General features: G+C 40.6%; 1 protein-coding gene across 5 annotated transcripts; it reads right to left on the bottom strand.

The window, feature by feature from the left end:
- Positions 1–26,608, bottom strand: loxl3b (lysyl oxidase-like 3b). Of its 5 annotated transcripts, none has more exons than XM_084045259.1 (16): positions 26,395–26,608; positions 21,718–22,068; positions 20,380–20,543; positions 18,143–18,360; positions 15,255–15,320; positions 13,643–13,699; positions 12,530–12,737; positions 11,343–11,523; positions 8,754–8,908; positions 7,587–7,757; positions 4,821–4,980; positions 4,025–4,268; positions 2,329–2,444; positions 1,342–1,478; positions 935–1,046; positions 1–701 (listed from the first exon to the last, which is right to left on the bottom strand). In XM_084045259.1, exons 2-16 carry the CDS (start codon positions 22,058–22,060, stop codon positions 628–630), a joined length of 2,406 nt encoding a protein of 801 aa, XP_083901385.1. In that variant the 5' UTR covers positions 22,061–22,068; positions 26,395–26,608; the 3' UTR covers positions 1–627. The 5 variants fall into 5 exon arrangements, with proteins under 5 accessions (XP_083901385.1, XP_083901386.1, XP_083901387.1 ...); XM_084045260.1 differs by lacking the exon at positions 7,587–7,757 and adding an exon at positions 5,789–5,944; XM_084045261.1 differs by lacking the exon at positions 13,643–13,699.
- Between the last annotated feature and the right edge of the window lie 261 nt (positions 26,609–26,869).

The raw sequence follows: 26,869 nt of genomic DNA, 5'->3' as shown, positions 1-26,869 counted from the left end.
GGATCAAACATGGCATTTAATTCACAGGACAGCCCTAAGTCTATGATACCACACACTAATGCCCAGTATGAACTTTCATACAGCTGGATCAGAAGACAATGGTTGTTCCCATTAATGCCACAGATTTCTCATAGTTTATGTAATAGAAACTATTGTACAGATCAGGAAGGTCTAACCCTGGCTGCTCCCAAGTAGAAATTATTAGGTTATAAAAAAATACTTCATTCACAACTCAGACAAAACATTCAATAAAAGGCTGCACATAAGACAGCAGTCATACAAAAAGACACGTGTGACATCATTTTCATTCGCCTGTAACACAATAGCGTATGCTTGCTTACATTTGACAGTACTGACAGGAAAACAAGTATAAAAACTTGCATACAACATCTTCACCATAATGACGATGATAATAATACTGGGACGCCTGTGATAGCTGATTGGCTTTTTCCATGGAAATTGTTACCAACGCAGAACATCAAATGAGTTGCATCAGATGTGATAGGTGGGGATGTAGATCGGTATAGGCAAGTGTCTCAAGCTAGAGACGTTTTTGTTTACACATAATGATGACCCCAACTTTTTGTTGTCATGTTGGTGTGACAGGACTGGATGCAGATGTGGCCACTAGGAGATCTGGTTATTAAGCTGTCCAGGGTATTTCTCAAACCTCTTCTCTGCCTCCTCACTGAGGGCATCACCTACAATGGAGGAAGGAGAGTATAGTTAGGGAAGGGATTCTTTAACCTTCTTATTCTGCTTTGACACCCTTGGGAGATTACTAAAGTGTAAGGGTGAGAACAGAGACACTAGTAAGTACGCAGTAAACACACAGATCTGACGAGGAAGGGCGTCATTCATTCATTCATACAAGCAGAGATGGAGGCTGTGTTCAAACCTAAGTGAGAAACAACTTTGGTGTTTAGCTGCTTACCAGTGTGGCAGTTATGAAGCCATATGCGATGACCATCATACTTGCAGTTGCATTTCATGGCGTTGTTGGTGAAATCACTCTCAGCCACTTCAAAATTAGGATTTATCACAACCTGAAGGGGCAGGACAGACAAAAGTCCATGGAGCATCATACTGTGAAGTTGTAATCTCTAATCAGACTGATTTCAATTTGATTGAAGAATAGTGTACCGTGGTGGTACCAGAATTGGCTTGTGTGTCATAGTTTGTATTTGGCATAATTATAGTTCTACACATCCGTCCAGAATGTTACATAAAGAGGCTGAAAGTGCTGGTGACATGCTTTACCAGTGATTCTCAAAGTGGGGTCCTGGGGGTTCCATGAGTTTAAACACTTAAGCCCTGTTTTATATTTCAGCTACTGCTTACCTGTAGAATGTAGTTTCCAGGCTTAATATCTGTGATGTCTATCCACTGACAGTCAATGTCGTGACGGTACAGATCCCAGCAGCCCACAGTGATGCCTTGCTCACCAAAGTTGGCACACTCGTACCGCTTAGAAACACCTGGAAAAAAGTTTGGTTACCAGAATTTAAGGCAAACTCACAAAACAATCAAGAGTAGCCTAATTACTGTTACATTCACAAACTACGGTGAAATATACATAATTCCATGTAACCCCAAACACCTGGCACTGCTTGGAGTGCCAGGTGTTTGGGGTTCAATGTATAGCACATTAGAATCTGTTTATTTGCCAAGTACAGTACAGTGCTGCACACAAGGAATTTGACTGGGCACATTCCTCCCTTGTTGGACACAACAGTCACGCACAAGTGTGTTATATCCACTATACCACATGTTCATGGGACCAGTACATGGTATTACACACTAGTTATGTGTCACACCATCACACCAGAATGAAATGTTTGGAGCGGGGGAGTCTGGTGCAACGCTCAGGTCCTGGACCTGGTGAGACGGAGGAGGAGCCCGGCCAGGAGGCCATCCACAGAGCCTAGCCCCTCCACGTGCCAGAGCTCTACGCTTGCCCGAGTAGTTTCGGACAAGCGTATTGAGTGGCCCTGTCTTTCCCTATTTAGGACTGACCGTGGGTAGCTACTGGGACGTAAGTCGGGGCTTGATCAACCCTGGCTGGGTCACCTGGGTGAGGGTGTATGTTGCGAGACCCGAAACATCCTATGACCCCAGGCTACAACACTGATGATACGTCCAGGTGCATCCATGTTATGTTTTTTCGTTATAGTTACACATTTGCAATTACAGTGCCTATTTGCAATTACAGTGCCTGAGTGCAGGTGCTAATTTTATAAATGTTGCCATGGTTGTCTAAACTTCGTAGCACTTCTTGAATGTTTATTGGATGTCCCATGGTAAAGTAGAATAGTCCGTCAGAATCACCTTCAAAGCATTCTGAATCCTCCAGACAGAAACTAGCTTTATGTCCCTCAGCCACCTTGCTTCCGTTGGTATTCAGCAGATCATAGTGGGTGAAAATATCCATGCTGTGATAATGCCTGTAATAAAAAATATTTCAAGTCAGCTCAAATGTGTTTGAGCTGACTCAAACACTCAAAAATATGGATTAGATGTAGGTTCAGGAGCACTGAGTAGATTTAGCACACTGGTAGCCACGGTAAAGGAAACATCTCAATAAATGGGGGATTAAATATCTACTAAAAGCAGGGCTTTTATGGGTCTCTAAAATGTGAAGTGCACTGTCATGGCATATTTAGGTCAAACCATCCTCTCTAGAGCTTAATGTTATGAAACGCAAAATGATTCTTAGTGACATGGCACTGGTACCTGTGCATGAAATGTGGTTGAATGCTGGAATACGAGGACATTACTGTATTCTAATAAAGTGTCCTGTTCCAGCTGGGGTCACTGAGGACAGAGCATTTATCCTCCAGATCTGTAATTCATCATATCCTACATTACAAGCTCCCAAAACCCTATCCCTGTAAACTTACTTTTTTCAGACTGGTACAATTGCTAATTAAACTCTGAGGGTCGGTTGCACCAAGTGGGATTAAATAAAGCTTAGTTTAGGGTTAATCAAAGATTTGTTGATCTAGGATTTATTTTAATTCGAGTTGTGTTGCACCACTTAATTTTAAGCATTGCTTAACAAATCTGTGATTTAAATCCTTAACCTGTGATTAAAACGTTAAACAGTGATTAAAACTTTAAACAGTGATTATTTCATGGATTAAACTTTGTTGTGTGTCCGCCATCTTGGATTTGCGCTGTAAATAAAAAGGAATACTTCTTCTCTTGAGCCAAATATCATTAGAATTACTTTTTTATTCACTTTTGAGATCATGTGGGCAGGCGTGTTATAGCAAGGATAGAGCAAGGGTGGTATAGCTGCATTCCTGTCACTGCCATGTTCAATTGCAGACCCAATTTTATCAATTATTCTCATTACAGACTCTTTGCTGAATCTGTACCGCCTTTTAAATTCAGCATTATCATAACATTCGACTGGGTTTAGACGGTCCCTTATTTTTCTTTGAGCTACTCTTTCGTTTTCTTGAAGCCATCTGATATATGCTGCCACGTTTACATTTAAACCACCTGTACTGCAAGTTTAGAATTAATCCCTTACTGACATTTAAATTGGAGTTTAAAGTAGTGGTGCAACAGGATTAACATTAATCCAGGTTTACTGTGAAAATGAAAACCAAGATTAAAAGGATGGTTTAAAACTAAACCTGGTTAGTGGAAACTAGGTTTAAAGTTTGGTGCAACTGGATTAATAGATAAACCTTGATTTAAACCAGGTTAAAGCTTAATCCCTCTTGGTGCAACCGACCCTGAGAGTGTAAAATGCATCCATATGGGGTTTTACTATGTAGTACTATAAAACTGTCTTTCAGATTATAGCTTCAGATACTAGCTTCCCTCAAAAAGGCTTATTCAGTGAATGTGGTGGCTCAACCAGGTATTGAATCTGGCCCATCACATTGGTTAGGTTAGGTACCACTCATTCTTTCTAGCCCCTCTCTACTGTAATGTCTAATGAAACAGACAAGAAAGGGAACATATTCTTAAAAGGCAAGAAACAGATCTTAATTAAGCAAGCTCCTGTTACCCATGGCATGCGTGCCAGACCCAAGAGTGACGGCCGGCCTTGGGTCTGAAGTCGGCTCGTCCGATGTTGTGTATCTGAGAGGAGAAGCGGAGCAGGCGTCTGTGGCCATAAGGCCAGTTGGCCTTGGCAGCCGACTTGCTCAGGCAGTCCTCCTCGGCGGCACAGTAGAGCATGTGCAGAGGCCGGTCCTCAATGTAAACAGACGACTGGACCAGGGGGGCATTCAGAACCAGGTCAGACGCCGCTGTGCATAGAATCAGAGTTGGAGTAATTACTTATTTACATGTAGAGGCTTTTATAGAGTGACTAATAAGTGCAACCATAGCATGGGCTAATCTCTAATTTATACTTGGTTGTGTCTGGTGTCGCGCACCGGAAAGATATCTATAATGTGACACAGATCAGGATCTGATTTCTTCTACAGTATGTGACAGATCTGGATGAGATTTCTTCTATGTAACAGATGTTGATATTTTTGCTTGTGCATAAAATGTGGTAAAACCACACAGAATCTGGTGTTTCCCTGTTTTGGCAGAAATTATAATATCTGCTCTCAGCCACTTTTTTTTCTTTTTCTTTTTCTTTTAGACAGTAGGGAAGCTGAGATGGAGACAGCAAAGGGGAAGCATGAGAAAAAAATCCAGATCTGACACGAGTTTGTCTTGGAATAGGAGTTTGTAGTGTGAACTCCGCCATCCACTTGAGTTTTTTTTTTAAAACAACATATTTATACAGTAGCTGTTGTTATAGTTATCGTTCTTGGTTTGGACGGCCCTTTAGTGTTGTTATCACGTACTTTCAGAGCAGATGACTCCAGCCGCGAACTTGGCTGCAGCTTTCTGACAGCTCACGGTTTTGCTCCGCTGACAATGGCTCAGAGTCATCTCACTGCCAGTACATTTCACCCCACTCATCACCATCTCTGTCACATTGCTGCTGTCCCAGTACCACGTTTCCTTAGAGACAGTTGGACACAAACAAACAACCAAACAAACAAACAAATAAAACAATGCATCTATTAGTGATTTGAGTCATTTTCAGTACACAACACAACACACTAAAATCCTCAATCTGAGAGTCAGAGTGTACAAACCAAATGGGCCATTTGTTACCTTTGTACACTCTCTGAGTTACACATTGGCTGTGCATGTATGTTACATTTAGCTGGTACTGCTTTACTCAGTGTCACAAATCACAATACAGAATATGCAACTGATGTGCTTCAATACTGTTGTTATTACATGCTATGCAATGGAATGCACCTTTAAAAATCACAGGGACAAAAGGCCATTGAAAGATGTTCAGTGGAGATTATTATTAACAAATGCAGCTTCAAGGAGTTCCATGTTTTCTTTTCTTTTCTTTTCTTTTAACCTCCATTCAAATAAACCAGATGTGTGTGAGTCATTTTGGCTCGTCATTGAGAACACAATGTGTTCACTGGAGGGCATTCAACTTGTTCACTAAGTGGGCCGTTTGTGTTTCATGCTAAACCACTCAGAACAGTTCTCTATTGCGTACTGTTACCATGCTTTTTAATTTCACCAACATGAGATTTCCACATTTGAAGAAACACTGAGTGGAAATGTTAACACAATAAAATAAATGTTATGATCAAATATTTTATTATAAACATTTTTTTGAGTACTTTTCTTGTTAATTGAACTCAAACGAGTTAAATTAACATTGAGGATTTGACTGTGAATCATTGCATTTCACAAACATTTGATTGGTGAAGTGAATGATTTGCCCTAATGTACTTACAGTGATGGCATGCATGGAGTATCCCAGCCCTAGCTGCCTGCACACCACCATGGCTTCCTTGGTGGTCCAGTTTGTACTGCACACTGTGCCCCACCTGGACCCCACCTGAACCTCAACCCGGCCCTCATACGTGGTCCGACCGCCCACTATCCGGACCTGCACAGAGGCCCCTGCTGGAGGTCAGTAGAGGGACAGGGGCTTCCTGTTCTGTCTGTGAGCCCTGGCTGCCTGGGGCTCATGTACTGTCTGGAGACTTTGTTGTTAGTCAATCTATGTTGTATTCTGTGCTGTTTGATTGTATCTTGCCTTGTTTTTATTAATCGCATGACTTGATGCCACAGGCACATTTCTGTTTTTGGATTATATTTCTATTCTATTATTTATTGTATAGTTCAGTGGGGCAGGTAGTAGTTTATTACTGAAGCAGCGGTGAGGTTAGTTATTATTAGAAAAGTAGTTTTTATGGTTTCCAAACCAATGTGAAGTCACTCTTAGGCTTTGGTTTGAGTGGCTCAGCAAAGAGGTTTATTAGCTGGTTGGAGATTCTTCACATTAAGGCTGTAATGAGAATATGTTATGGATGTTGTCCCTGTTGTAGTGGTGTCAAGTCAGCCCTTGTTTGTGGGTCTTTGACTTTGAAGTCAAGGTTGTAGTAGGCTGCACCAGCGCTCCTGTTTTTGGGTATAGAGGGGCGGGTGTATAGAGGCGCGGAGAGATTGCGCCTGATCCTATTGGTTCACCGATCTGTCCGTCAACCCCCGCCCCGTTAACACAACATTACGAGCGACGCCCACTGCACTCTGGTTGGTTGGGGAAATGAAACACTTCCCATACCGGGTACACCGACGCGCTCCTCCAGGCTTTTATTTTTTAGCAAAACTAAACAATAAAAGCCTGGAGATCGAGGCTAAGGTTGTAGTGAAATGCTAGTTCGGAAATCAATCTTTAAATTGTCATCAAAATGAGAATATCACTTGGTGAGGAGAATGGAGAGGTGGTGATATAAAAATTGGAAAGTACATGGGAAGTGTATGGTACCAATTAAGGAAAGCAAACTACGGTGGAGAACAATTGAAATATCCAAATAGGGAGTGCTGTGGTTGGAGGATGAAAGTGGATTTTCGTGATCTGGGGTGAAAATAGAGGACTTAAATAGCACACCACTAAAGTAGGGTAGTAGATCAGAAGAATATACTGTAAGAATCTTCTCCAAGATTTGCGTCACAAACTCCAAATATATGGTTACATGACTTTGCAGACTAAATTAGAATCTGGGCCTTCCTTGTGGGAAACCAAACATCTACCATACAGCCAAGAAGGAATCTCTCTGAACAACAGGGGGACGATCCTGCTTGCAGTAAAGGTCCAGGCTACTCTGCTAGACAACTCTGAACAAATGTCCATTTTAATAAGTCGGTTAATCTTCGATTCAGTCTTAAAATCGTATTTTTCTTTAATGAAAAGTGGAGAAATGGCAGAAACTGGAGGAGGATAATTATAACATTTATTTACGATGCACTTTATTTGAGCTTGTTTGAAAATAATTCTTGAAACACGTCTCAATCTCATGAAATGTGGTGGGTCACCTGCTTCAAGAGAATGCCACTTGAGTCAACAAAGACATTCTTGCGGGCTACATTACATTGGAAATAAACAAAATGACCCTCACCCAATTAGAAGATTCTTCCACTTATTTTCATTAAAGCAGCTTTTAAAAACTGAATTCAAGATGGAAAGGGCCATGACTAAGCTTAATCTCGCTCTTTATTTTGCAGCATAGCGTGGGTTAATAACCTACTTTCAAGCCGTGGTTAGCATAGCCCAAGCCCAGCTGCCTGCAGGCCACCATGGCCTCTTTGGTAGTCCAGCTCTCTCCACAGATCAGACCCCAGCCCACGGTCCCATTTGAGTCTTTCTCCATCACTTCCACACGGCCCTCGTACCGCGTGCGTCCTCCAGTGAGACGTATCTGTGTGAGCCAAAAGGGTTAAGCACAAAGCGCGCAAAGCCAAAATACTGTACACATGGGTACGGGCAGCAGTACAGCTAACTTGCTAGCATTGGTAGAAGCCAGCTTGTTATCGTTAGAAGGTTAGGTTTTAATTCCTCCGTTTTTATTGTCTGTCCGCAACAGAGACAGACGGTTATCTGAAGGTGACACAAGCTAGGAAAAATACAATATAGAAAAATACAATATAAAAAACACCAATTAAAAATGAATGCTTGTGTGACAGATGGAACAATAATATTGTATCACATTATGATGTGGCAACAGTCTGTTAAAGGCATACCACTGTTGTTGGACAAAAACACATTTGCAAAGACTTGCAATGAAAACCATGCTGGCTCAGTGATAACCATGTATGGCTAAACTTTTACAATAGAATTAACAAGGATGCTAGGACCCTAGGATAGGTCCTGAGACCTCACCCAATGTATGGAACCTCGTAAATGACAGTGTTTGTTCTACAACAACAGTGATATGAAGCTGTTTGCTTTGCTTGGGAGGTACTGTAGGATGACAGTGAAGATGTAAAATTGCACAACTTATTGTACAATGATACTTGTTAGCTCTTCATCTCTCATCTCACTACAACCCAGTTTCATGAAGTAAAATGATCAACAAGTGAAGTATGGATATGTAATACACTGTATACAAAACAAAACAATAAAGTCCTTTCGGTGCCTGTTTTCAATACCAAAAAATGTAGTTACTGCACCAAAACTATTCAGCCATATTCTCATAAATAAAAATAAATCAATAGTTAAACAGCGTTGTATTAAAAACTGTAAAAAACAGTTACATTCCTCAGTTTATCTACACTACCTTACAAAACTGTTTTTTAACTTCTATTTTACTATTATTAAATCAAACCAGAAACACAAATTCATAAATTAAATGAAAACACGTTTAGCAAGTGAGGTGGAGTTAGATGAATATTAAGGAATAAGGTGAAGCTCTGACCGTGTTCTCCAGTCCCAAGTAAGGTATGTTGCAGCGGACCGCAGCGTCCTCCATATGGCCACAGTCCTCTGATGTGACGTTCTTAAAGGGACAGTTCCAAATGGTCTTCTCCTGCCCAAGACACTTCACTTCATTCATGTGAATGGGTCCCATTCCTATACAGACAAACAGGAGGAAGGAAAGACAGAGGCACATGGGGAGAGGCAGTCAGACAGATGAACTGAGGGTCAGACTAGAAAAGTGCGCTCCTTGGAGCGCCAGTCTCCGCCAAGCCGGGTTGCCTACCCAGGTCCCACATGAAGGCAAAATTTGTAGGAGTAGTAGCAAAAACTATGTTTTGAAGAAAATGCGAAACGGGGGAAACTTTAGTCTGGCACGAATGGCTGGGGCCTATATGGGGAGTTTTGTCATGATCGAAGGAATCCAGGGAAAAAATATTTTGATTGTACAACTTGAGGTTGAAGAATTATAGGCCAAAACGTAAGTGGGCTGTTATGGCACCACCATGATGATTTGAAAATGTTGGAGTAGAGGTTCTTCAATTGCTTACTGGGATTGGGCGTGACAGACAGATGGAGGTAGCCTAAAGTTTAGAGATGCAGGTTTGAAACTGGGAACTTGCTAGTGTAAATCCCTAGACAGTCTGGCATTGGAGTGTATAATCTTCAATTGTTGACTTAAAGCGAACAGAATGTTGCTGAATACTTTAGCCTAATTCCATAAAAACATTCCTCTTATGATGCACATTTCCAGAGTCAGTGACGTGCAGGAATGTTTCCGAGCCTTAAAATGTGTACAAATGCAGAGAGAGGTGTGGTGATGATGATCCAGCATCCGTTTGAGGGGCACAGCAGGTATGCTGTTCCCTCAAAGACATTCACTGATGAGCCCCCTCAGTCCACTTCCTCTGTGGTAGCACACAGACTCTGTACACACACGCACGCACACTTCAGGGTAGTGTCCTTGAAAAAGCTAGTTGTTTAAGCGCTTAGTCCAGTTCCTGAGTACTCCTCCATGTTTGTGAGACGAATACGTAATGAAGGTCACATTTTTGCACAGACATTTATGCACGCGTTAAACATTATCACACTCTCTCTCTCACTCACTCACTCACTCACTCACTCACTCACTCACACACACACACACACACACACACACACACACACACACACACACACACACACACACACACACACACACACACACACACACACACACACACACACACACCTCTGTGTTCTTCGGAAGAATAACTAATGAGCCCCCTCACAAACATAAGCATGCACACACGCACATGATGTGTGAACATTTGTGTAAACAGCACGCACACACACACACACACACACACAATTTCATTCAGCTTTAGGTTCCTTTCCTGGTTAGTTTTGGCTGCTCAGTCTGCAAGTCGATAATTTGAACCTTACACTATTAACTTAAAATCTACATTTCTCAACCACTAAATTATTTGACTTCCTGCTGAAATGGAATACATGCAGAGGCCTGTGTGACTGCATCAGATAGACGATAAAAGAAGAATTCAACTTAATCTTCAAACTAAATACCTGTGACTTGTGTGGGAGCCAGATGGCTCTTTGATACTACTGCATGAAACACGGTGTACCATTTTCAGATGAAATGATCCATATCTTAACCTGAATAACACAGATGGCGCTCCAGCAGGCCTGACTGGTGCTCAGTCAGTTACACAGTAAAATCCTCAGTCCTTTGGTAACTCAAGTGGTCCCTTACGTGTCCATTTAGTTCGATTTTTACACTCTCTGAGGTACAAATGAACACTGGGTATACTATATATTTCCTTGATCTGCTATTTTTTCTAAATGTTTGCCTATTATGACATGCTCAGTCAGAATAGGGATGCAAGGGTTCATGTGGTTGAGGCGTTTAACTGATGCTGTGTTACTCAGTGTCACTTACAATACAATAAATGCATTCTCTCTGTGTAATGTGTACTTGGAGATCAAAGGACAATTATCTCCCTGTCTAATGAGTGCAAACCCAGCTAGACTAAGTTATGTATACATGCATGACTGCATGAAAACTTGTAACAAAGAGCGGCTGTCCATCACTGCATTCCAATTTGACTTAAAACATGCTACAAAGGGGGGAACCCTTCCTGGAATGTCTCCTTTGCTTGAGATCACATCATCAGGGCTGAGCTGGAGATGACCTGTGAGATTGGCCTGCTAGCGTTATATAGACAGCTGATGACTGATAACTGTGCTTTTAAAATACACTCCGTCTCAGTCTCTCCTTGCTTTTAACCACTTACTCTATATATACTTCCTTGACCAGGGTCTACAATTTATCAATGGAAGAGTAGGGTGACCATCTCCAAAAACAGTAGATGTGCTAGTTACGTATATTGTATACGTAACTAGTATTCTATCATACACATTGGTTAAAATAAAAATGCATTCATTAAAATAAATGTTGGATTGCAACTTTAAAACTTGTACTGTGTACTAGTGTTCTACTCTTGACAAAGATACCGCCACCCCTGATGCTCCAGCAGCTAATTTACTAAGTTGAGTGAAAGTTCACAGGGTGAATATACTGAACATTCCAGACCTTGCCCCAAACGTGCTCCAGTGAGGGCCTCCTTGGCGCTGCCAAAGCCCAGCTCCCTGCAGACCACACTGGCTGACTGGAGGGTCCAGCGGTCATCACACACTGTCCCCCACTCGTTGTTCTTCAGGACCTCCACGCGGCCCTCCCCCAGCTTGGCACCTCCCTTCAGCCTGACGTTGTTCTAAATGACATGGATAAACATGCATTTATTATCAGCATCTTAATTTCTGGCCTTCTGAGAGTCAACTTAGATGTTACTTTAATGTAAAGCTGCAATCCATAACTTTCATGTCCTACCTGGGACTCAAACCCAGGTCCCAAAATTTCTACCACTGAGCTAAAACTGAAAGCTTGTTTGGGCGAAGGATATATTGAAACCTACCCAACAACAGGATAGACACAAGCAGGTAGACCAACTACAACCACCACAGTTATGCTAGTTATTTTGCATTAAATACTCAACTGTACAAATCAATACTGACCATGTATAAACTCTCATTTACATTCTAGCTAACCCAGTACAACCCACTTGTCTACTGTGGTAAAATAAATAGAATTAGTTGAGAATTAAATGCCTTGCTAAAAGGTATTTGTTTACAGAACATGAAAGCATTATTCATTCACTTCCAGCCAACATTCAAACCTTTAGGCTACAGTTATACCAAGTCACTAGGTGTTGACCTGGGTGGGGTCAGATTGTGAATAATTTACTAATTGTCAGGATTAACCACTTCATCTCTGTATACAGTACTTCATTGGATAACGAATAGAGACAATAGGCAATCTACAACCTTCTGCATCTGCTATTTCACTATTTCTGAGAAAATCTGACTATTTGACAATATGACATGCCCAAAATAGTGACGCCAGGTTGAACGCGGTTAAGATTAGCAATGAGGCCAGGGATACCAACTCCTAGTCAATGCTCAAAGGCAACTCAGAAATACCGTTAGGCCAACTAAAGAAAGGGAAAAAGTTGTAGAAAGCCAACCCCCTTATTGGTGCTGTGAGGTGACTTAACGTACTGTAGTGGTTCTCAAACCTTTTCTTCTAAAAGACCCCCAGATTAATGTCTTTGGCTGAAATGTCTTAATGCATGATATTACACAGTATGTCCGAAACTTATGGTATGGTCTTTTTAAACTGAAAGCCCATTTAGCTATTTCCTTGGTTACTAGACGCTTTACCGAAGTCTTCATCTTTTTCTTCAAGCCGATGTTTTGGGTGAACTGTGGCCCTGGCACGCAGCTAACGACGGCTGGCATGCCGCCATCACAGGTTGTAGTTGTGTTGGGTTTGGTGAACTCCAGTGGGCAGGCTGCCAGGTGGACCTCTGTTCCCGTACAGGCCACTGAGTGGACGTGGTAGAGGTTTTTCTGACGCTCTAGGTACAGCCTGTAGGGGAGAGGAGCAAAGACAATAGTGAATAAATAAATAAAAAAGTCAATGAATGAATTCACAAGAAATATTTTATTTTAAAATATACATTTTCATTGGACTGGCTCAGAATGAATGGATGAATGAATTCTTTAATGTATACAACAACAATGGGCTGAAATGCAAAAGATAAAGATGAAAAGGACACATTTAAATATGAGTCTGCCTAAGAATGAATTAATAAAGTGAGTTTGAATTAGCCACACCACACATCTCTCCTACAAAGGAAACTGAAAATGGCCCCTAGCTTATAAAAATACTTTTTGAGCTTGTTTTAGTAGTTTATCACAATACAGACCGATCAGTTCACATTATTAAATGAGTGTCAGCTCAGTTCACCCACATTATCACAATGTTTTACAAAGGTTCCATAATCATATCTGGGGCACCAAAACCACGGTCCTGGATACCACCTATATAAACATTGAATTACCCTTGTCGGTAACACTTTACTTAGAGGTTGGGTCTATTAGGCATTATAATTGTATTTATGACAGCATAAAATGACAGCATTTCACTACTACTTACTGCATAGTAATAATCAATACAGATGCCGGTTTTATTGAATGGACAAAGGGTTTGATCTCCCTTGAAATATTCCTGAAATTTGGATAACAATATGTATGCCAAAATGAAGGGATGAAGGATCCTAACAGGAGCTACAACATGTGCTGGACAGCCATTTGACTATGGAAAGAATTAAGGGCTGAAGGAAATGCCTTTGTGTTTCTGCCAACAACCTTTTTGGCTCATCCATTATAGTTGTCAGCTGTTTGTGAAGCCCATGTAGCATGTGTGTGATCCGTCTCAGACCTATTTTAGCCATATGAATGTACCCATGAAGTAGTTCTTCCTTGGTTTACCTTTTGCCAGAGTCGTTCTGTTTAGACTTAGAGTTAGCTTTAGCTTTGGGTGCCTGCCTGCAATGTAAACAGTGGTTAGATGCGGTTAGGCGAGGATGATCTGACAGACATTATTGCCTTAGTGACAATGGTTATGTGATGTACAATCAAAGACAATGGAAAACTGTAGCTTCATGTGCATCATGAGCAATGCATCATTTTCAGCACTTTGGTGGGTCTAGTTAAGGACACCATAATGGTTTTACTTTTCAATGCAACATGTTACAAAAGAAGCACAAATATTATGTGTTTAGATACAGTACAAAAATGTGCTGAAAGTGACACTTTTTTAAAGAATGCCAAGAACACAAACACGTCTGAGAATCACATTACATGATATGGATGACTTATTTAGTCTTGAGTTATGAACAGAGCATCATATACAGTGTACAAACACCAATATTTGGATTAGTAATTATCATAAATAATTAAATTCCTACTGTACTGTTATATGCAAGACAGTCAATGTGTTACCACATTGACCTTATTCCCTTATGGCATTTCATTTTGTGGGGGGTTAGGATGAAGACATTGACTGTTTTCGTATGGTGGCCATTTTGCTCTTCATACTCAGGGGTGGGAAACCCTATAAGAGCAAAACGGTTTCTGTGTGATTATAGTCAACAGAGATGTCAGATCCCTATGTATGTAGACCTAATGAAGGCATAATGTGAAGTTGCACAAAATGTCAAGCTGTATAATATGAATCGAGATTCTTAAACATTTGCAAATACAGGTCCCAAATAAGAAATGTATTAGATTAAAAAAGAAAAAACTCAGCAGAAGTAAGGGTCTGTAACTAATTTCAGTTTAAGAACCATGGTTGTTAAATTATTGGTGTACTCCAAATAGAATGCCATAGTGAGGAATATATTTTCCAGCTGTTGCATTAGATTAGACTTGAGTAAACCCGTGGAAAATGAAACTGCGGTCACTCAAACACAGCACAGATTGACGCCATTTGCCACATCAAGGCAGCATTAGCAAAATACCCACATCATTTGAGCACCAAATATATTTAATCTGCCTTGTTAAACCTTGGTGCCAAAGTCAAATACCTGTGATGTATTATACTTAGTAATTGTATTGATTGAGATTGGCTTGTGCAGCATGAATGCTTAGCTAAAGCCTTAAAAAATATATGCTGATAGCTTGCTGACCATCAATTGTGCAAGTGTGTATAATCTGTGCCATGTCTATACAATAAAATCTTCTGTGTTAATTTATCCAATATAACACTTACGGTCCATTTGGTTACATTTGTACGGAGTAAAATTAACACTCAGGATTTTACAGAGTGAAAAGGGCATAAAGCAACAAAACAAACACATATCCCATAGAACAGAAACCCTGGACATATCAGTTATAATTTATAACTGGACAAAAAAACACTCACAGACAAACTATTCACATGCTGGACAAACACCAACACTACTCAATGAGAAAGACAGAACACTTGCTTACAGACAGCAGCTACATGGTTATTTACTACTGGTACAGGAAACCCACGTCATTAACAGCATACACAGTATGGTCAGCAGGCTGACGGTGGGTTGTCCCTCTACAATAATACCTTCCAGCAGCTGAAACTAGAACCTTTGGTTTGGTGACTTTCTCCGCTGCTCTTTTTTTCAGACGTCTGCAACGGTGAAACAACCCAGCGCCATCATATGCAGTGTACTGACTGTGATGTACATGTTAAATATGGATGTGTACAAAGTAAATGTAAATTATGGACTTGTATAATGTCCATGCAGGCATCCACATGCATGTTTGATTGTCCTTCTCCACATAAAATTGCATATTTCCTCTCTCGTTGACACACACAAATGCATGCTCTCTCTCTTTTAGCTGTCCAAAACCAAATACCATGTTAGGAACTAGCCAACCAAATTAAAGAGCTATCATGCCACACAGCTCACTGCGCCTAATTGCAAAGGTACGTGGATCTAATCAGCAAAATACTATGAGGGATTGATCAGAAGTAAGCACTTTTGCATGATTTGTGTATTACAAAACAGTCTTCCTATCTGAATTTGTGGAAACAAAATCCCTTCAAAATATATATAAAGACGCAAAAATGTGGTTGGATTAAAGTAAATTCAATGGCCAAACAAACCCAATGAATCAAACAAAAGCATGCAAATATGGACTTTTAAAATACTGCAGTCACTGTTGTTTCTCCTCTGTGACTCAAACTAGCATGAATGGTGTAGCAGACAGGAAGGCAGACAGCTAAGCAAACAGAATTATAGAAAACATACAGTATATTCTATATACAGTACTACTTCACACTGGCCTGACAAGCTGTCTCTGTGTCTGCGAAAACTTTGCTATAGTCTGGAATAGTCACGTAACACTGCAACTCTTGAGCCTTTCTGATACAGTGGTCTGAAGGCGGTGGGTGTCGAGCCTTCATTTTTATTTTATTTTGAACATAGTAGCAACAAGCATTGTTAATTTTCATCATACAATATTATGAAAATGTTTTTTTAGGCAAGGCTGTGAAAATATCAAATCAATATACAGGATACAATCACCACAGGCAATCTTTTATCCATAAAACCAAATTGGAGTACTTTTTTATAAGAATGCTACTTTAAATTGATTGATGTTGGTCTTGAGAAACTTATGAATATGTAAACCATGATATGTTTTACATGTGTCTGCGTCTGCGTGGTGTTGTGTGGTTTGTCAGCACTCAAGTAAAATTATAGCTACATTCGGAGTTAAGAGGGCAGCAATAAATTGTGAAATGGCTTAAGCAGCTCCCCATCTGCAAGTCTTAATCTTCCTTAATCTGCACATAAATCCACACTGGTAGTATAGTAAAATAAAAATACAACATTTTCATATAATGGTGGACCCCATATTGATACATATTAGGCCACTGGCCCCCATTTTAATTGATTTTGTGACAGGGACCCCCATAAGTGAACATTCTTGTTAGATTAACTCAATTTAGTACAGAATTCTACAGTATACTGTAGGTGGAGAGATAAGTAGTGAAACCTATGATTTGAATAGTCATTCTCATACACATTCACTCATTGGGTTAACTTCTAGTTGGTGAAATAATACTGACATTAAACTGTTCATAATTCTACTGGGGACGCCCTGAATCGGTTTATTCTACAGTATGTTACAGCACATGAGTTAACACTGAACACCCCCCCACCGCTCCTCCCCCTGAACCCGCTGTTCCTCAGTGACCTGCGCCTTCACACACGTTTGAGAGAAAACACACATTTCCCCTCATACTACTGTGAACCATCTGCACGAGATGAAGTGTGCTTGTGTGTTGTGTGTGTGCGTGAGTTGGAGGAAGGCCTGGAATGTGTGATGTGTGCTGTCATATTGGCTGGCTGATTTAAGAGAGGAAACCTGTTATAGAACCCCAATGATAGAATCACTTTCACTCCACAGCAGTGATTCTTAACCTTTTCTCATTTCATGGAGCCCTAGTTTGATATGCATTAGGCCACAGATCCCCATTGGATATGATTTTTCAAATCTCAGTAACCCCAATTTACACAGTAAATTGAACTCTAACAATGAGTGCACAAATGAGATCAAATGGGCCTGTAAAGTTCCATTGGGTTCCATTTGTACACTCTCTGGACCCACTGTCTGGACTCATTTGCATTCTAACTATCAATCATTTAGCTGGGGACCCCTGGAACCCCCTCAAACAACCCTGGGAGACCCTGAACCCCACACCGAGAACCAGTGATCTGCAGTATACTATAGCAAAGTCATATTTCATAACATGCTTTTACAGTACCGTGTACAGTGTTAATTTAACTTTGAGAGTGTACAAATGGATCCCCATTTGGAAAGAATATATATTCTCTCTCTCTCTCTCTCTCTCTCGCACACACTCTCACACACACACACACACACACACACACACACACACACACACACACACACACACACACACACACACACACACACACACACACACCTCTGACACGGGCTGTGTGCAGGTACACTGAGTTACACAAATTCTTCACTGTCTCTCTCCCTAGCTGTCACACGGACTCATGCAGTTTTCCATCACTGCAGACAGTTAACAAAATGCTCCTCAGTCTCCTCTATAAAGTAACAAACAAGAACACAAAACGTGACTTGATTGGGAAACAGAAACCCCCCCATCTCTTTTCTGTCCCTAGAAAAACACAAACATCCTCCCAAGTTGAATAAAATAAGACAAACAAACAGAGGCTCGTCTTCTTCTTTTGTCACGTGTGCTGGACAGCCCTGCTGCTGTTGGCAGACAGTGAGGAATGTCTGCTTAGCCTGTCCCTATCATGTCCATAGTAAGTAACACTGGTCTTTATCTGACAAAGCCTGAGAAGTCTGCTTGTGGTTTGGTCAAAGCACCGTTACTTCCCCTCGCCAGGTTAAGGAAATGTCATCGTTCCATGGGACTGTAAACTCTGGGAAAGGTTCACTTACTTGTAAAAGTTCTTGTTGACCTTCCTCTCGTGCGGGAACCCCAGCATGCCGCAGACCACGCGGCTGCTTTTGGGTGTCCATCCCACATCGCAGATCTGAGCCCAGCCATCCTTGTACTTCACCTCCACCACACCCTCAGTGATGAGCTTCTTCTTCTTGGCCATGGCGACCACTGGCCGCAGCCGCACTTCCTCTATCTTGTTCTCATCAACATGCGCCTGTTGGGAATCAAACAGGTTTGAGGAGGTCAGGTCATTTTGGGTTAATTCGATTCAGGGATTTAATTCTTCCCTTCAAATATCTTCAAACATTTGTTGTGAAATGTTGCTGGAATCAGCCATATTGATTGATTGATAATCCACCAAAAGAGTATTTCACTTGATTGGATTGAAAGAAACCCCAACTTTGTAGTGGACTCTTAGCTACAGTCACACTTACACAAATGAACATCAAATAGACACAAATGCATGCATGCATGCATGTGCATGAGCAGTGCCAACAAACACACACACAAATGCAGGGAGAGATATAATAGACATGTAGTCTTCTATGAAGATGCTATAATGAATAAAGGTTTAAAGTTAAGCATACCTCTTGACTGTAGGATTCACTGAGTACATATCATTGTCTGTAATGGTTGTGACTCCCCGCCCAGAGTCATAATAACAATTACAGACTATAATCTTGGATTGAGGCTTCTTATCTCCTCACTAACGTCTTGTAAATGGTTCATGTGAGTCACACTCACAGCCATTACACACTATAATCTTGGATGGGGGGGTTCCAATCTCCTCCTCGCTAACACCTTGTAAATGGTTAAAGTGATGTGATGGTGCTGCTTGCCAGCTTTTCACTGAGTCACTGCGATGTTGAGTAAGTGGAAAAGAAGCTGGCTGCACTCCTAAATTGTTGTCTGGACGTCACAGTTGACAGAGTCTGACTCATAACAACAGGATGGACGTAAAGAAGGAAGCAAAAACTCGGCTTTTGAGAAAGCAATATCTGTTAAGAAAACCATCTTCTTTTTGAAATACTGCACATCAGAGTGCCTTGGCAAGGGATGCCATGTCAAATCAAAAGGCAGTGATTCAAGCCATTTCAATGGATCTGCTGTCCAGTTAGAATGCAGAGTTCCTGCTGTTTCCAGGGAACCGTGGTGACGAGCTCCCCAGTCTAACCTTGTTCACCTCAGACCTTTCGTTCATGAACATGGACTGCAAAAAAGAGGCAAGCAGACAGCTGGAATGTGTTGGTGGTGTTGAAGCAAATGGTGCTTAATTGTAGCCTTCAATTTATTATCCTGTTATCCTATTTTATCTATGGAGAGGTTGCTGAGCACGCATGCTCTTCTTTTGAAAAGGCCCTGCACTCAACACGTCCCCACCCGAGAGGTGCACATTAGAAACCACAGCCTTCTGCTATTGGCCATGGTGGCCGCTATGGAGCCATTGCAGATTAAGTGACTTGCTCAGGTACGCCACAGAAAGGGAAGAAAGGAGTGTTACTCACTGACTTGCCCAGTTCCAGGGATCAAACCTGTGATCTCCCAGTCACTATCTCCTTTAATGAATTTAACCACTTTCACCATGCTATTATGCAGAAATGCTCAATAATAAGCTCACAATGCAATGTGATGTGATGTATTTTGAGCTTGTAGATCAGCTAGTTATGAATAGCCAAAGTATAAAATAGGGCTTATAGTTAAAGCAACGGCCTACACCCATCATTATTCTCCTCCTTATCCCTTATCATTCCTTATCATTTCAGAATAGTCCATCAAAAAAACTGCATCACAGGCTATTGGGTAAGCAAATGAAATGGGGGACTAGCAGGTTTAGCTGGAAAACCTTTCCATTGACTATACCACTCTAGTCATAGAGTTGGACAACCTGCTGCCTTTTTAATGATTGCACACACATGGTATAGACTATAGACTAATTACCACCATATGTTCACTAGGGGTGAACATATGGAAACAGGTGGAGTTGTACTGACGCATAAAATGTGAGTTCAAAACCTACAGTATATTGGCAAGGTAAAGTGAGGGCAAAGTGGTAGCATTTTTACAGGCTTCTTACAAGCTCTCAGCCTCACTAACCCAGAATGTTTACGATCATTGTCACTGCAACTGTGGGCTTATAGCTGCAGAGTTTAGCTATAGTGTTAAACAGGCTCACACAGACCAGACCAGGCAAATTATGGCATAATCTAAATGAAAAGTATTTTTGGAGGCTTACGTCAATGATGTTGGAGTCCACAAAGCCAGGTATCCTTTCGTCTTTGCACACCGCCCCAGCGTCCTCATCGTGGGTACAGTCGCTGTTGCCCCAGCCCCGAGATTTGCAATGCTCGATGCTCTTCTCGCCTCCATTGCACTGTACATTGTCCAGCCAGATCTTCCCTGCACACGGGCAACATACAGTTAACCCATTAAGACCTGAGGCCGATTCTACCAATGCCTTCTAAATCAGTATAGTTCTCTAACTTTTTTGTTCCAAGGACCCCCAAATGGATATATATTTGGCCGCAGACCCCCATCTGAAAATGTTTTGTGCCAGGGGACCCCCAGAAGACAAGATTTGTGTTAAAAAAATCAAATATTATTCAACATTTTTCAAACACTTTCAAAATGTTTCAAAAATGTTCAAAAATAGCAGATGTACAAGCTCGCGGCATGAAGTGACGCGCTGTGAGCTTGTATATCTACTATTTTTGAATAGCCAATGCAAAAATCTAAAATGATACAGATCCATTCCCGGTTTTAACAGGTTAATATACAATAGCAGCTCCAAAATAATCCTAGGCTCTGAGAAATATTTGGTTCAACATGCTTTAAATGTTAAAACCACAAAATGTTCTTGTTTCGCTACTGTATATTTTTGGAAGATGGTTCCAATTTTGAGGCGAGTCTGGGAATGCAGCAATTCAAAAAACTCCAATATTTTAAGACCTGCCAAAAAATAATATGAGTTTTAGATACAATTTGCAAGACTACAGCTCCACCAAAAATATGAATCCTTTCAATACTAATCTATCCAGCAATCCAGCAGTGCCTTTAAACCTGTAAAATAATCTACGACAATGAAATTGATGAATAATAATTCATCAATCATTTTGATCTTGATTTGGGGAAACAAATAGAAAATATAGATACAAATATCTATCTGATCTTAAAGCGGCACTATGTAAAATGTAATTTTGTCCAATCTGTATGGTAGAGTATATGTTAATACAATATAACTTATACAATGTTATTTTGTCTCCCTGCTCTTTAGATCGTGTCAAAGGTCATGTCCCACCTAGACAAAGGATCTGACATGAATTTTGACCTGAAGGTCCAGATTCAAATTTATAACCTGAACAAGAAAGCAGGCTCTATTAGCTCAATGGTAAAAATGTCTGCACTTGTGCAAAACCGGGTTCAAATCCGGGGTAGAAAAGGAAAAGGAAAGGAAAGTTACAGGAAATTGAGATTTAGGTTCCATGTGCACAAATCCTATTTTTTCCCCCCCAAATCAGAAACATTAAGGTATTGAATAGCAACAAAATAACTAATGCATGCCAATGCTTCCTACCTTGGCCTTTTCCATATTTGGCGCTGTGTGTCCAGCCCGTAGCAGAGACGAAACCCATCTGGCGGCAGAGCACGTTGGCATTGGCCAGGGAGAAATCGTCATCACAGATGGTACCCCACTCTCCTTTGTAGAAAATCTCAATGCGGCCCTCGTTGTGTTTGCGGGGGTATCCGACCATCCTGATCTTCAGACGCTCGGGGGCCGGGGTGGTACGGAGCTGGGGGGAGGTTGTGGTCGCGACAGAGGCTGTGGCTGAGGGCGTGGTCTGGGCGAGGCAGGAAGGAAACCACAACCCAAATAGAAGGCTGATGGCTAAATGTTGCCGCCGTCTTGAATTCTCCATCGTTGCACCTGCAGATATGGAAATTCAAATTCAAGTCAGGTTCAAGGTTTAAAGGTCAGGATGTTGTCACCTGAATGTTTGGGTGGAAACGTGTAATTGTATTATGATAAAGATGATGTATGTATGTATGTACAGTATACAGTTTCGATAATGCATTTACTGTATTGCAATATTCAATTAACTGAGTTGTAGGTCAAATGTAGAAAGTCAGTAACAGACTGGTTTAAGTGAAGTCAAATGATGCAATCTAAAACAAAGGGTCATTTTATTGTTTGAATTTGTCCATAATTAAAGTCAGCTTTTGCTTTGATAAGCAATACTTTTACGAGGTGAGTACAAGGCCAATACATACCTGACACTCCATGTGTTTTAAATAGACTGAGTGTACAAAATATTAAAAACACATGTTCTTTCCTAGAAAAAAGAAAAAACTGGCAAAAGCTTTGATCTGTATTTTAATTGACTTATTGAATCTATTTAAATGATAAATGGGATAATGTAGATAAAGGGGAAGAGAGAGGATAAGAAGGGATTATAAAGCCATGAGACAACTGAGATGCAGCTGGTAATGGAAGTGTAACAACACCTGTGACAGTATTTTAGACATGAATTAGTCTTGCGTAGCCAGACAATCAGAAATGTCTGCCTACTGATATGTCTGGGGAAATCTAAATTCAATATGGGCTAGAAGCAGAGAAAGCCAATGCTAACAAACCTACCCCCACTGCCTTGAAAAACAAATGATTCTGCCATGCTGTTATTTTTTTTTATCTCTGAATTCCACACAGTTTTAGGCCATTCATTGAATTTAGATGTCACCAGACATATTCAGTAGACGGAGGTCCCTGATCGACTTGCTACGTGAGACTAGACATCAATATATACACAATATAAAAGTATAGATAGGTCTAAGCTCCCTACTTCCGTATTCACAGCCACTCGATGACGCTTCATGCTATACCATATAAATTAGAATAACCAATGCATCATCATATTGAGCAAACGCATCATGGAGGTCCCCATGGATTAAATTTTACACTAATGTTCTAAACATTATGCATACCTGCTACTACATATTCTATCTCTATGAATACATCTTTTTGATTATTTGACCTGTTCTTTCTATCGTATGTTTTTCATTTCTCACCTGCTCTTACTCCATCTCTATCTTCTCCGTTCCCAAGAATAACTACCAAATGGAGTGCGCACGTTTGTTTGGCACAGAAACATAGCATTGCTATGAATAGAAATGTCCATACTATACAGTTATTTCTGTGACTTTAGAATGGAAAACGACACCTTCAAAAATTGTCTGGAAGAGGACTCTAACTAACAAGCCACGGTCATGAAGTACAAGCTATTGGCTGGCTTCATTTTCGCGCACCCTGAACCAGAGTACCACATTATTACAGATATATAAACACTTCAGTGGTTCAATATATCTTGCAGAGAGCTTAAGTCTGAGATGGCATGAAACAGAGCTGAAAGTATGCAGAGCACATGGATGAGTGACTTCTCCTAGAAGTGGGATGGATGTAAGAGTGTAGAGTTGCTCCAGCTGCTTGAGTTAAAACATCTGGTCAGTGTTTACTTGACTCTAATGGAGAACGGAATAGCAGCAGACATTTAAACATACATGAGCCTCAAATGACAATCAAGTTAACATATAGGCTATCACAAAATAGATAATTGTTTGTGGTGTTTATTCAATTTAATTTAAGAATGGTTCTGCCTTAACTGACATGGCTGATCACGGGTGGCCTACTGTGACCTGCGGTGGTCATAGTCACCTCTGAAAGGTTGTTATAATCCCAGATGCCATGCTAGAAATGCAGGGTTGACTAACTGCTGAGGAAATAAATGTACTCTTAAGTGCAATGTTTTGCAATGTCCCAGTTATTTCTGAAGATTTAGGATTATGCTACAGTGAGAAAAGCTGCTTTGAGGAGATAATAAAAATATGTTCAGCATAATTTTGGCAGCCTGACCATTTTTTTTAATGACGATAGGCCTCTATAGTGTCTAGTCTGTTCACAAACATGCAAAGGGCAGCAGCCCTAAATGAGCTTGTACACAGTAATGTCCATAGTGTTGTGGGAAAGGAAACGTATCTTGAGACAGACAAGCACGTCATTTCATGCATTAAGAAAATTGAAAACTTATGTCATAAGAGCAACATGGATGACACATGAATATGGCCAAGTCAAACCATCCTGGCCAACCAGCTAGAAAATATGTATGGTATGACCAATCCAGGCACCCTTACTGTGAAATTCATAAATAAATTCCTGTAGGCTACCACTCGATTACCTACTGAGTTGTGCATAAGACTGCTATTGATAAGTTGACAGTTACACTGCAGTGGTTGAGAGTGGAACATTCAATGGGGGGGTTGCTCCACTAGAGACACACATACAGTAGTGTGGTGTGTGTGTTTGTCCAGAGACCACAAACTGAAGCTACCCTTTCCAGCACATGTCTGAGACTCGCTGAGACATCTGAGTCCAATTTCACAGTGTATGGCATGGATACGCATATTTAATACTAACTTGTCTCACATACGCACGCCTGTATGCACGCATACACACGCACACACACACACGCACGCACGCGCGCACACACACACACAGACCACCTATTCCCTCTGTATCTGTCAAACTATCGCCTTGTCATTTCTCTCTCACACACTCAGTTATTTTTCTCTTCCACTCTTTATCTGACTCCATCTTCTTTCTCTCAGTCCATTCATATTGACTTTTACAGATATTTCCTCATCCTCATTCTGTCTCTCAATTACCCATTTGCTTTCTCTCTCTTCATGCTTGATCTACCACTCTCTCTCTCTCTCTCTGACACACACACACACACACACACACACACACACACACACACACACACACACACACACACACACACACACACAAAGATCTGCCTTGACAGAGGTACTGAAAGATAAACAGGGCAACCTTCTTGTGTTGTTATAACTTGAGACCTGTTTGTTAATGAAATCAGAGTGTGTCTCACTGTTTATACTTTGGTAGATTCAAAAGAACTCCATCAGCAGCACAGTGAAACTTCCTTTAGTGACACAAAACCTTTGGTTGCTGTTGGTTTCTGAAATCTCTCCCAGACTCAATGTAGCCTACAATCTAGATAGGCTATAGAATTATTTTCCCTTTTTTTTGGAGTGTGAGAAGTCAGCCAACAACTCAAATAAGCATCTAGTGGTTGTTATTGTTTTTTCTCCCAGAGCCAACAGTGACATAAGGACATAGTCTAGTTCTGGAAGTCTTTCTTTCTTTTATGGTTTGACTGTCTGGCTGAACACATTTGGGAAGATATGCACCACATATGGACAGAATTATAGACTACACCAGACGTTAGAGTCAGTGGTGTAAAGTAACTAAGTACATGTAGTCAAGTACTGTACTTAAGTACAATTTTGAGGTATTTTTTTTACTTTACTGGAGTATTTCCAGTTTTCAATACTTTGACTTCTACTCCACTACATCTCAGAGGCAAATATGGTACTTTTACTCCACAAAAAATATTTGAAAACGTTAGTTAATAGTTACTTTGTAGATTTGCATTATTACAAAACATACATTAACCACTTCAGCCCTATAAGCTCACAATCCCTGGCATTTATGCATTTGAAAACGTGAAATGGGACATTATGCATAATGAGTACTTTCTACTTTTGGTACTTTTAAGTACATTTTGATGTCAATACTTTTGTACTTTTACTCAAGTAAATTTAGAATTCCAGACTTTTATTGTAACAGAGTATTTATATATTATAGTATGGATACTTCTACTTAAGTAAAACATTTGACTACTTTTTCCACCACTGGTTAGAGTACACCACTGTAAAAGAAATTCAGGAGTCTGTTTAGGTCATTGTTTGGCACTGGATAGACATTTCTTTCCGATTGTAACATTCCAGATAGGATATCGCTCTGCTCGTCTATACTGGATGGAGAAAGAAATGGAAGCTGAAATAGGACATTAATTAGGCAACTGCTCCAGATAGACTCTGAAGTTGTTCGAAGAAGATGCCTTTTGACACATTAAACAATGATTTTAACATGAGTATTGGTAATAATTAGCATGAATAATTTTCGTAGTCATTTAATAACTCAACCGTCTTCTCTACGTACGAATCGCATCTTTTATGCTCCAAATAAGTAGGCCTATAGTTTAGATGTCTGGTCATACAAGTAGAGTGATCTTTTTTTTACTTCCGATGATTAATTAAACACCGAAATTCCGATCTCGTCCAGAAGTCTGATCGCGGTCGCCACTAAGGAATCAGATCACTTTCACTTTCTTACCTGAAGAGGGTTATAACGGTCCTTCTAATTCCAGGATTAGCCTTTCTTTTATGATCCAGGAGTTCGCAAACTTTAAGAACCGTAATAAAACTGTAAAATGAACATCCCAAACTTGCACTAATTCATCTCCCAATAAAAAGGCACCAATTTGCGGGGGCAAGAGGTTCCACCTAACAGCCAATTATGCCTTTCAGTCTTTTTGTCTGTAAATTGCCAGCTGTACAACCCTCACTGAGGATGGGAGGGGAGGGGACGGGGGGGACAGTGCTGCCAGATTGTGTGAGAGAAATAAGCAACCAGGTCTATGAAAACAAGCCCAAAAGAAGCAACTTAGGCCACATAAGCATTTTTAACCTTATATGCATATATATACACATTATTTTCAAAATCTCTAGCAATAAAATGTTGAATATTTGGCATATGTTTTTAAACAGTCTAACGCAGGCAGGGGTCTTCAACAGGGGGTCCGGGACCC

Source organism: Gymnoscopelus microlampas, assembly GCF_963454915.1.
Source record: "Gymnoscopelus microlampas genome assembly, chromosome: 20".
NCBI lineage: Eukaryota > Metazoa > Chordata > Actinopteri > Myctophiformes > Myctophidae > Gymnoscopelus > Gymnoscopelus microlampas.
Note: the sequence above shows the minus strand (reverse complement) of the source record. Positions and strands in the feature narration are given on the sequence as shown.